The sequence below is a fragment of the Cherax quadricarinatus genome, chromosome 21, assembly GCF_038502225.1.
Source record: "Cherax quadricarinatus isolate ZL_2023a chromosome 21, ASM3850222v1, whole genome shotgun sequence".
NCBI classification, from domain to species: domain Eukaryota; kingdom Metazoa; phylum Arthropoda; class Malacostraca; order Decapoda; family Parastacidae; genus Cherax; species Cherax quadricarinatus.
Genome location: NC_091312.1, coordinates 25,294,269 through 25,306,768, shown reverse-complemented (window position 1 = coordinate 25,306,768; position 12,500 = coordinate 25,294,269). Strand labels below are relative to the sequence as shown.

The 12,500-nt window shown below is 43.3% G+C and overlaps 1 protein-coding gene across 2 annotated transcripts in view; it reads right to left on the bottom strand.

Annotated features, from left to right (window-relative positions):
* Nucleotides 1–1,718: 1,718 nt before the first annotated feature.
* The window catches only part of LOC128689032 (uncharacterized), a 73,184-nt gene continuing 62,402 nt past the window's right edge, over nucleotides 1,719–12,500 (bottom strand). For both annotated transcript variants that reach the window (XM_070087333.1, XM_070087334.1), the window contains exons 5-8: nucleotides 11,995–12,080; nucleotides 7,565–7,672; nucleotides 5,250–5,309; nucleotides 1,719–4,260 (exon numbers count right to left, since the gene is read on the bottom strand). In XM_070087333.1, coding sequence (XP_069943434.1) covers nucleotides 4,174–4,260; nucleotides 5,250–5,309; nucleotides 7,565–7,672; nucleotides 11,995–12,080 — 341 coding nt within the window. In that variant the 3' untranslated portion in view covers nucleotides 1,719–4,173. The remainder of the gene's footprint in view (nucleotides 4,261–5,249; nucleotides 5,310–7,564; nucleotides 7,673–11,994; nucleotides 12,081–12,500) is intronic.

The following is a 12,500-nucleotide window of genomic DNA, read 5'->3' as shown; positions in this document are numbered from 1 at the left end:
AATGATCAGGAGGTATGTGAGGAGCTGAACAGGAGATTTAAGGAAGTTTTTACAGTAGAGACAGGAAGGGCTGTGGGAAGACAGAACAGAAGGGAACATCAAGAGGGAATATACCAACAAGTGTTGGATGACATACGAACAACTGAGGAGGAGGTGAAGAAGCTCTTAAGTGACCTTGACACCTCAAAGGCGATGGGACCGGACAACATCTCCCCATGGGTCCTGAGAGAAGGAGCAGAGATGCTGTGTGTGCCTCTAACCACAATCTTCAACACATCCCTTGAAACTGGGCAACTACCTGAGAAATGGAAGACAGCTAATGTAGTCCCCATATTTAAGAAAGGAAACAGAAACGAGGCACTAAACTACAGACCTGTGTCTCTGACATGTATTGTGTGCAAAGTCATGGAGAAGATTATCAGGAGGAGAGTGGTCGAACACCTGGAAAGGAACAAGATTATAAATGAAAACCAGCATGGGTTCATGGAAGGCAAATCTTGTATCACAAACCTCCTGGAGTTTTATGACAAGGTAACAGAAGTAAGACATGAGAGAGAGGGTTGGGTAGATTGCGTTTTCCTAGACTGCAGGAAGGCCTTTGACACAGTTCCCCACAAGAGATTAGTGCAGAAGCTGGAGGATCAGGCACACGTAAAAGGAAGGGCACTGCAATGGATAAGGGAATACCTGACAGGGAGGCAGCAACGAGTCATGGTACGTGAAGAGGTATCACAGTGGGCGCCTGTTACGAGCGGGGTCCCACAGGGGTCAGTTCTAGGACCAGTGCTATTTTTGATATATGTGAACGACATGATGGAAGGAATAGACTCTGAAGTGTCCCTGTTCGCAGATGACGTGAAGTTGGTGAGAAGAATTAAATCGGACGAGGATGAGGCAGGACTGCAAAGAGACCTGGAGAGGCTGGACATGTGGTCCAGTAACTGGCTTCTCGAATTCAATCCAGCCAAATGCAAAGTCATGAAGATTGGGGAGGGGCAAAGAAGACCGCAGACAGAGTATAGGCTAGGTGGACAAAGACTACAGACCTCACTCAGGGAGAAAGACCTTGGGGTGACCATAACACCGAGCACATCACCGGAGGCACACATCAACCAAATAACCGCTGCAGCATACGGGCGCCTGGCAAACCTGAGAATAGCGTTCCGATACCTTAATAAGGAATCGTTCAAGACACTGTACACTGTGTATGTTAGGCCCATACTGGAGTATGCAGCACCAGTCTGGAACCCACACCTGGTCAAGCACGTCAAGAAGTTAGAGAAAGTACAAAGGTTTGCAACAAGGCTAGTCCCAGAGCTCAAGGGAATGTCGTACGAGGAAAGGTTAAGGGAAATCGGACTGACGACACTGGAGGACAGAAGGGTCAGGGGAGACATGATAACGACATACAAGATACTGCGGGGAATAGACAAGGTGGACAGAGATAGGATGTTCCAGAGAGGGGACACAGGGACAAGGGGTCACAACTGGAAGCTGAAGACTCAGACGAGTCACAGGGACGTTAGGAAGTATTTCTTCAGTCATAGAGTTGTCAGCAAGTGGAATAGCCTAGCAAGTGAAGTAGTGGAGGCAGGAACCATACATAGTTTTAAGAAGAGGTATGACAAAGCTCAGGAAGCAGAGAGAGAGAGGATCCAGTAGCGATCAGTGAAGAGGCGGGGCCAGGAGCTGAGTCTCGACCCCTGCAACCACAATTAGGTGAGTACAATTAGGTGAGTACACACACACACACACACACACACACACACACACACACACATACACACACGCACACACACACACACACACACACACACGCACACACACACAAACACACACACACACACACACACACACACACACACACATACATTTCCACAACATAAAATGTATACTAAATAAGGCAACTTCACTTATGATATGACAGAGGAAATGTAACATCATAACATAACACATGTACGCCACCACGACACTTAAAACTGCCACTTGGTACACACACACACACAAGAAACTGAAGACCGTTAACTAGTACAATGCTTATGGGATTTCCATACACTGAAACAATATAGTTTTCTCTCTTACACACAGGAACCTGCCCGCTCCTGTCTGTTTCTCCGTCTTCTGCAACTGTGATACATCGAATGCAACAGCGAACATTATGGATGATGCTCTGTTAATCTTGTTATTTTCTTCCCGTACTTAATGGAGGTCTTTGAAATAACGTGTCTCTTGAGAGATCAACCACCACATCTGGTCACAGACACGGGCATAAACAAGCGTCCTTGTTGTACATATACACGGACACCCTTAGCAAAAGTACACTCAACGGGGTGTCCCAAGTTAACAAACACATGCACACACACACACACACACACACACACACACACACACACACACACACACACACACACACACACACACACACACACACACACACACACACACACACACATATATATATACACACGCACACACACACACACCCACACACACACACACACACACACAGGGTCGTCTTCAATACACATACACACAAGGGCGTCCTTACTACAGACACACACGGGTGTCTTAATACACGTACACACACCGGCGTACTAAGCGCTGGGATCGTCCATAATGCATGACCACACATCAAAACACTCCCAGTGTTCACTTTTCCCCCAAATTCCTTTACCTCGGAATAAAATTATTTCCTCTCTATCACTTTTTACGGTGTCCTAAAAATGGTGTCAAGCTAATTTAGCCGAGATCAAAGAGCTGACAGATGGGATTTTCTCTTGGTTGTTGATGTAGCAAGAATAAGCGTAACCCGGAGGGTGTTCTAGCGACTTATACTTACTTGACTAACTCAACAGAGCATCATTAAACATCCAGAGGAGGATTCAATTAATCAGCGGCGATCTGCTCAAAAAAAAAATCTTCGGATTAATTCATTTATTATACAAGAGTTCTCGAAGCTCTGATAAACACAAAATCTTTAACAGAATAATATACCGGGTAAATGTATTTGCAACATACAGCATGTATACACAACATGCATATTTACCCCAAGTAACATATACATAACGGATGAGTATTTTCCAAATGTTTACAGACAACAGTAAATGTTAAACGTTGTCTGAGGGGAAATATTGGCGTGATGTCACAGGTCCTCTCCTGGTCCTCAATATATGATGTCAATTAATTGGAGTTTTGCGAGTGTGACACGCGCGCGTGTGCCTGCTGTACATGCGTACGTGTGCGTGCATACACTCACCATGTTACGTTTACGGGGGTCGAGTCTCATCGCCTGGCCACGTCCCTTTCAGTTGCCGACGTAAATGATTCTTGGCCTCATGTGTACTCTCATACCTACTCAGTATAATCATCTGAATATAGTCTATGCCGAAATTGTTTCCTTAATACATCTCTCTACTTAAATCGTCACATTTATTTTTTTTTAGTGTCCCCTCTTTAACTTAATGTCTTCAGCTCCGAAGAGAGGACTCGCTGAGGGGCTCTTGATCCAAGAAACTGAATTCATCCTTTCCTACCATAGATCAATCTGGACCTTCTCGAGTTAAGATATATACTTTACCAGGTGGGGGCTCAATGCTGGTGCTGCATACTCCATGACAGGCTTGACGTATATCGTGTAAAAAAGTGGTAAAAGAATTTTTTAGGGTTTCCGAAAGCAGTTCTGAGAGTAGTAAACTACTCAAATATGCTGCAGATGTTATGCGATTTGTGTGTACTTCTGGTGATATGTTGGGTGTAATATTTGCATTTTTCGCCTCTTGAGCTATACTCCGTTTATGGTCTTCTCACCCATTGATAATTCTACACGACATACCACTGATAAGTTCAAACGAGGCATTACTGTTAATTTTAAACGACGCACTACTGATAACTTTACCTGACGTACCACTGATAACTCTATACGAAGCGGCCGACAGCTTTATAGAAATTTACTTAATTCTCCAAGGTATTTTTTGTATCTTACTATTTGGTCACTCATAAGAGGTTGTGAATATGACCAACAGATCGCTCACCGCCGGACACCACGAGCATAACTCTGCTCCTATAACTACAAATAGCTAAACAAATCAAGAAATAAATAACACACACACACACACACACACACACACACACACACACACACACACACACACTTTTTCACTTTCTCCCTCAGCCTCAGAGTTCGATGGCTTCCGGGTCTTTGTAGGTTATGCCAGTCCTGATGTTCTTCAGGAAGCGCATCACAGCCCACAGCGCCATCACCTGCAACACAAGGAACAACACTCACTATAACCGCTGCGTCAAGCAGGGACATACACATATACACGGATATACTGATGAGTATACATCCTTAGGCCCAGATATGATACATACAGATATAAATACATACAGACATACTCACATACATGAAGACATGCTCACACACACATACTCACATACACACATACATACACACATACTCACATACATACATACATACATACATACATACTCAAAAACATACTCACATACATGCATACATATAGAAATACTCATATAAAGACATACTCACATACATACTCACATACACACATACTCACATACACACAAACACACATACATACAGACATACTCATATACATACACACTCACATACAGACATACTCACATACAGACATACTCACATTCAGACATACTCACATACAGACATACTCACATACAGACATACTCACATACAGACATACTCACATACAGACATACTCACATACAGACATACTCACATACAGACATACTCACATACAGACATAATCACATACAGACATACTCACATACAGACATACTCACATACAGACATACTCGCATACAGACATACTCACATACAGACATACTCACATTCAGACATACTCACATACAGACATACTCACATACAGACATACTCACATACAGACATACTCACATTCAGACATACTCACATACAGGCATACTCACATACAGACATACTCACATACAGACATACTCACATACAGACATACTCACATACAGACATACATACAGACATACTCACATACAGACATACATACAGACATACTCACATACAGACATACTCACATACAGACATACTCACATACAGACATACTCACATACAGACATACTCACATACAGACATACATACAGACATACTCACATACAGACATACATACAGACATACTCACATACAGACATACTCACATACAGACATACTCACATACAGACATACATACAGACATACTCACATTAATGCTAACTCTGGTGAGGAAGAAAGTCATTTCTGCTTTGCAAATTCCATCGAATTTCTGAAAGTTATAAAAAATGGAACATCATTTTGAGAACAAATGCTTTTTTTTTGGAAATAAATTTTCATACATTATATATATGCAGAACAACCACTGTGAAAAAATAGTAGAATTCCAAGCGCTTTCGTGATTTCTCACATTATCAAGGAACAATAAAAATAAAAGAATAACAGGAAGGTGTATAAGGACAAAGAAAAGACAAGAAGAGTAAATTTCAGAACCAGTAAGAAAACAGTGATGAATGAGGGAAGTGGGAAGAGGAGGTTAAAGGTACTGATGGAAGGGGAATAAAGAGAAAGTGATAGGGAAGGTTGTCGGGGAAGGGCGTGGAGAAGGGAAGTGGGAGAGGAAGGAGATGGTGGGAGGGAGAGGAAATGATAGAGGGAAACAAAAAAAGGCAGATGAAAGGAAAGGATGTTGGTGGCAACAATCATGGCTGCTGTCTACACTGACGGAAATTAATACTGATTCACTGTGCTTGATTTTAGAGGTTAGAGAGAGAGAGAGAGAGAAAGAGAGAGAGAGATACTGCTTGGCAGAGTAGAGAACAGAGCAAGACGTCTCATCTCTCGCCTGGTCTAATCCTGGATAGATCTGTCATTGCAGCAGAGCCTCCAACACAGGAGGGATTTGGGTGGCCTTACTGTTATGTACAAGGCCAATATTGTCAAAGTACCACACTTGGATCCACTTCGAGGACAGCTTGAAGCAAGTTTCTATACCACAAGACGGGCAGAAAGCAACAACTTCACTCTGGCTGTACCCTTCTTTCGGAACATCACTTCATCTGAGATCATATATACCCAGGATAACTCGAGTATGGAACGCATTCGTACAACATTATGATGTCAACGAGATAAAGTCAGTTGATTAGATGAAAATGCTGGCCCACAGATGGCTCCAACTTTATCCTGTTCCTTATTTGTATGTCTCATAACAATAAAATGCTTTCAAACGAGCTGATACAGGTAACAGCTCTTAGCTTGTCAATAAAGTTAGGAATCCTTAACTTGTAAATAGCTTGTCAATAAAGTTAGGGATCCTTAACCTGTAAATAGCTAGTCAATGAAGTTCGGGATCCTTAACCTAACCTTGTGAAACCCTGTGTAAAGAAAGAGAGAGAGAGAGAGAGAGAGAGAGAGAGACAGACAGACAGACAGACAGAGAGACAGAGAGACAGAGACAGAGACAGAGACAGAGAGAGAGAGAGAGAGACAGACAGACAGACAGAGAGACAGAGAGATAGAGAGACAGAGAGAGAGAGAGAGAGAGAGAGAGAGAGAGAGAGAGAGAGAGAGAGAGAGAGAGAGAGAGAGAGAGAGACAGACAGACAGACAGACAGACAGAGAGACAGAGAGAGAGAGAGAGAGAGAGAGAGAGAGAGAGAGAGAGAAAGGGTCGACTCATGGACTGCAGAAAACATTCACAAGGCAGAACAGAAAATATAAAACAAGAAGAAACGTGGAAGAGTTTTTTTAATTCTCGTACATATGTGAAAGTGATGGTTTTGTGAGGGGAGGGGGAGGGGAGAGGAGGGGAGGGGAGAGGAGAGGGAGGGAGAGGAGGGGGAGGGGAGAGGAGGGAGAGGGGAGAGGAGGGGGAGCAGGTAATGAGGGAGGGAGGGGGAAGGAGGAGGAGGAAGAGGAGGAGGAGGATTAGTGAGCAGGGGAAATGGGGTATCTTGATGCTTGTAAAGGGTTTTTGATCCAAGGAAGTAAAACTATTTTCCACTTTCTTGAATCAAAGCTTCCACCCCCCCCTCCCGAGCGCGTTATGACTTTTACAGGTTGAGTGCATCACTCCGAGTGTAACAATAATGGTAACATCATATAATTATAATAATAATAATAATAATAATAATAATAATAATAATAATAATAATAATAATAATAATAATAATAATAATAATAATAGTTAATGATAATGATAATAATAATAATAATAATAATAATAATAATAATAATAATAGTTAATGATAATGATAATAATAATAATAATAATAATAATAATAATAATAATAATAATAATAATAATAATAATAATAATAATAATAATAGTTAATGATAATGATAATAATAATAATAATAACAATAATAATAATAATAATAATAATAATAATAATAATAATAATAATAATAATAATAATAATAATAATAATAATAATAATGGTGATAATATTAACAATCAAAATATTATAATTAATAGTAATAATCATAATGTTATCAATAATAATAATAATAATAAAAATGACTGACCTTGTTGATGTGGTCCCTGAGTACGTTGGAGTACATACAGCACACTGCCTCCAGGGCCATGAAGGCTATGTTAGCCACCACCCAGGGTGTGACCAGCCCACACCGCTCCTGCACATACACGGCCCACACTCCAATTAGCGCCTCTTCTTTCTCTTCTCTTTTCTCTTTTTATATTTTCTCTCTCTCTCTCTCTCTCTCTCTCTCTCTCTCTCTCTCTCTCTCTCTCTCTCTCTCTCTCTCTCTCTCTCTCTCTCTCTCTCTCTCTCTCTCTCTCTCTCGCTCTCTCTCTCTCGCTCTCTCTCTCTCTCCCTCAACCTCGACTACCTTCCCTTCAAAGGAATGCCGCTTTGACCCAGCCCCCCAGCCCCCCCCCTCCCCGTCAAAAAAAAAAAAAAATGGACCTACCGTTCTCTATTTTGCATCAAATCTGGTTACCTCCCATTTCTTAGGAGATGAATGACAATTTCCAATAATAATCAACCTCTTCTTGTGTTGAATGACCTTTACGGGTTTAGTGCTGAATGACCTCTACGGGTTTAACGCTCCATATCAAATTAATAACTCCTGCACTTATTCAACATATACAAATGTTAATACTCAAATAAGCAGCAGATACACGAAACTTTTGATGCATTAACTGGTCACACACTAACACACGAAGGTAAGGGAGCCTTACCTTCGTGTGTTAGCGTGTGTCCAGGTAATGATTTCAGTCGGACCGTAACGTCGTCAACAGTTTCTTTCTCCTGTATGCTGGTTATTTGTGTATTCTTCCAGTCATGGTATTTTGCCTTATTATTCTACAAAAAGTTAATGTTTGACGCCAGAATTCTAGGGGCGAGCCCCGTCGACCCAGTGAGTGTTCATCAGCAACCAAAAACTCTTTCTACCGGAACTCTCACTGGTTGAACTTTCACCGACTCCACAGTTCTACAACAGGCTCCATTGTTGCCACAAAGCACGTCTTGGAGGCCGGCTCGTGAGTCCTTGGACGCATTATATGCCTCTGTTCTTTATAAGATTACCCATGGCAGGACGGGCACCGAGGTGTGTAATAAAACTACCGGAGACTAAAATAAAGTAACGCCTAATGCTAGTTCACGCCGCCAGGCAGCGTTGCTTCATAAAATACACTCAGAAGGTCGACGGTTCTCGCTTGTGTCATCCACTTAATGTGAATTTTAGTTTTAGTGTTACTGTGGTACGTAGTGTGTGTGTGGGGGGGGGGGCACAGTGTGAGATTGGGAACTCGCCTATTTGTTGCTGTGAGCGTCAGGTCTTCCAAAATCCTCAGTGGCGGAGCTTGAAACGTTTACCAACGGCTCCAAAGTTACGACAACGACAGCGGAGAGTGGAATTCAAATGTGTAAGTGCAGATTTGACGATTGTATGTGTAAAATAGTGCGACAATTTTATTCCCCTTGGCTCCTGCTCCCGGCTCTCAACAATTTACTAACAGTCATATTCTACTCCTAGAATGAATAGTCTCTATTTGCACCATATCCATATCCTTCCTAGACTGAAGACTAGGAATGCTCTGGATCTGAATCCCTGTGACTCATTTACATCTTTACCTTCCATTTGTGCTCCATTGTCGCCGGTCTCCTCCATGCAGTCTGTCTCTGCTCTATCGTCTCCTCTGAGTATCTTGTAAATCCTCGTGACGTCCCTCCTCTCTTCGAGTGGTGCAATATTCAGCTATTTTAGTTATTCTTAACACGGGGCTTTCACTGTGGCACATCTCTGAACTTTCTCTAGTTTCTGGGCATGTTTTCTCGTGCGGAAGAAACATAGATAATGTGTAGACTATGATGGGGCTCACATACGTTGCATACAGAGTCCTGTGTAGACTATGATTGGGCTGACATACGTTGCACACAGGGTCCTGTGTAGACTATGATGGGGCTGACATACGTTGCATACAGAGTCCTGTGTAGACTATGATGGGGCTGACATACGTTGCACACAGGGTCCTGTGTAGACTATGATGGGGCTGACATACGTTGCATACAGGGTCCTGTGTAGACTATGATGGGGCTGACATACGTTGCACACAGGGTCCTGTGTAGACTATGATGGGGCTGACATACGTTGCACACAGGGTCCTGTGTAGACTATGATGGTGCTGACATACGGTGCATACAGGGTCCTGTGTAGACTATGATGGGGCTGACATACGTTGCACACAGGGTCCTGTGTAGGCTATGATGGGGCTGACATACGTTGCATACAGGGTCCTGTGTAGACTATGATGGGGCTGACATACGTTGCACACAGGGTCCTGTGTAGACTATGATGGGGCTGACATACGTTGCACACAGGGTCCTGTGTAGACTATGATGGGGCTGACATACGTTGCACACAGGGTCCTGTGTAGACTATGATGGTGCTGACATACGTTGCACACAGGGTCCTGTGTAGACTATGATGGTGCTGACATACGTTGCACACAGGGTCCTGTGTAGACTATGATGGGGCTGACATACGTTGCACACAGGGTCCTGTGTAGACTATGATGGGGCTGACATACGTTGCACACAGGGTCCTGTGTAGACTATGATGGGGCTGACATACGTTGCACACAGGGTCCTGTGTAGACTATGATGGGGCTGACATACGTTGCACACAGGGTCCTGTGTAGACTATGATGGGGCTGACATACGGTGCACACAGGGTCCTGTGTAGACTATGATGGGGCTGACATACGGTGCACACAGGGTCCTGTGTAGACTATGATGGGGCTGACATACGGTGCACACAGGGTCCTGTGTAGACTATGATGGGGCTGACATACGTTGCATACAGGGTCCTGTGTAGACTATGATGGGGCTGACATACGGTGCACACAGGGTCCTGTGTAGACTATGAAGGGGCTGACATACGTTGCACACAGGGTCCTGTGTAGACTATGATGGGGCTGACATACGTACGTTGCACACAGGGTCCTGTGTAGACTATGATGGGGCTGACATACGGTGCACACAGGGTCCTGTGTAGACTATGATGGGGCTGACATACGTTGCATACAGGGTCCTGTGTAGACTATGATGGGGCTGACATACGGTGCACACAGGGTCCTGTGTAGACTATGAAGGGGCTGACATACGTTGCACACAGGGTCCTGTGTAGACTATGATGGGGCTGACATACGTTGCACACAGGGTCCTGTGTAGACTATGATGGGGCTGACATACGGTGCACACAGGGTCCTGTGTAGACTATGATGGGGCTGACATACGGTGCACACAGGGTCCTGTGTAGACTATGATGGGGCTGACATACGGTGCACACAGGGTCCTGTGTAGACTATGATGGGGCTGACATACGTTGCATACAGGGTCCTGTGTAGACTATGATGGGGCTGACATACGGTGCACACAGGGTCCTGTGTAGACTATGAAGGGGCTGACATACGTTGCACACAGGGTCCTGTGTAGACTATGATGGGGCTGACATACGTACGTTGCACACAGAGTCCTGTGTAGACTATGATGGGGCTGACATACGGTGCACACAGGGTCCTGTGTAGACTATGATGGGGCTGACATACGTTGCATACAGGGTCCTGTGTAGACTATGATGGGGCTGACATACGGTGCACACAGGGTCCTGTGTAGACTATGAAGGGGCTGACATACGTTGCACACAGGGTCCTGTGTAGACTATGATGGTGCTGACATACGTACGTTGCACACAGGGTCCTGAAGAACCTTTGTACAAGTAACTATGCCATGCACACGTACCCTGCCGCGGCTAGTCTGAACATAAGTAACTTCAGGGATATGTTTGCTGTTATTCTGTCCCTAGATGCCTAGATCGCCCGGTCAACCTTGTGCTTACTATGTAGTTATTTTATTTACTTATGTCTTATCCCTATAACCGCCTTGAATCTCATCTGGTTTCTACTTAACAATGTTAGTTCTCTGTCACATCTATTTCCTCTTTCTTTATTAAGTGGTAACACATTCGTCTCTCGTCAAACAGACTGAGGATGAAGCTAAATATAATATTAAATTACAAAGCGCTTGATACCCACTGCAGAAAATTGCGTTTGCTTTCTCAGTGTCATCTGCTTCAAAGCTATAATGTTAATGCTTGCTTCCTCTCTTCGTATCATCAGTTCATCACTTTTGCTTGAAATTTCATCTTCATTTACATGCTCTATTTTGAGATTTTTTCGTGTGAGAGGTTGAGTGTGCGTGTGTGTTAGTGGGAGTCTGTGTTGAGGTGGATCAATGTGGGAAGAAGTGGTCGTAATTATTGTGGATTAATAGTGTTGCTCACTTGTGTTTTTATATATCCCACCCTAAGGTTGGGTGTATCTTGTGAGGGGTCTCACCCTGCGCGAAACGTCTTAATAAAGGCTTCGCTGCAAACATAAGTGTCTTTCTCGTCATCTTGTGTATGCCTACACTTTGTGTATACCTCACCTGTTGTATGCCGATGAGGAGGAAGGAGCTGAGAGCGATGAGAGTGATGTGGGTCCCTAAGGTAGAGATGTAGGAAATCTGCACACCTGAGGGCAAATAAAGTCACTCATTATTATTATTATTATTATTATTATTATTATTATTATTATTATTATTATTATTATTATTATTATTATTATTTATGTAGAATAATCCGTGTGGGTTATTCTACACAAGGAGTAGTGGAGAGTCGACACTCGGTCTGTTATATACGAGCTAAATACACTACCTATCCGTCACATCTACTTCATGGAGATCAGCGGTCGAAATCAGGTATGAATCTACGCTTATTTTTTTAAAGGAGACAGATCTCTGGTCCATGAAGACACGTGTTGGAGATCAATAGAGAGACAGCATCTATACACAGCTTTAAGAAGCCACGAGAGAATAAACCCAGGAGAGGCCAGGGTAATGGGTAGGGCTAGAAGTTGAGACGACCTCAGCACTCATAAACAGGGTGAGATTTC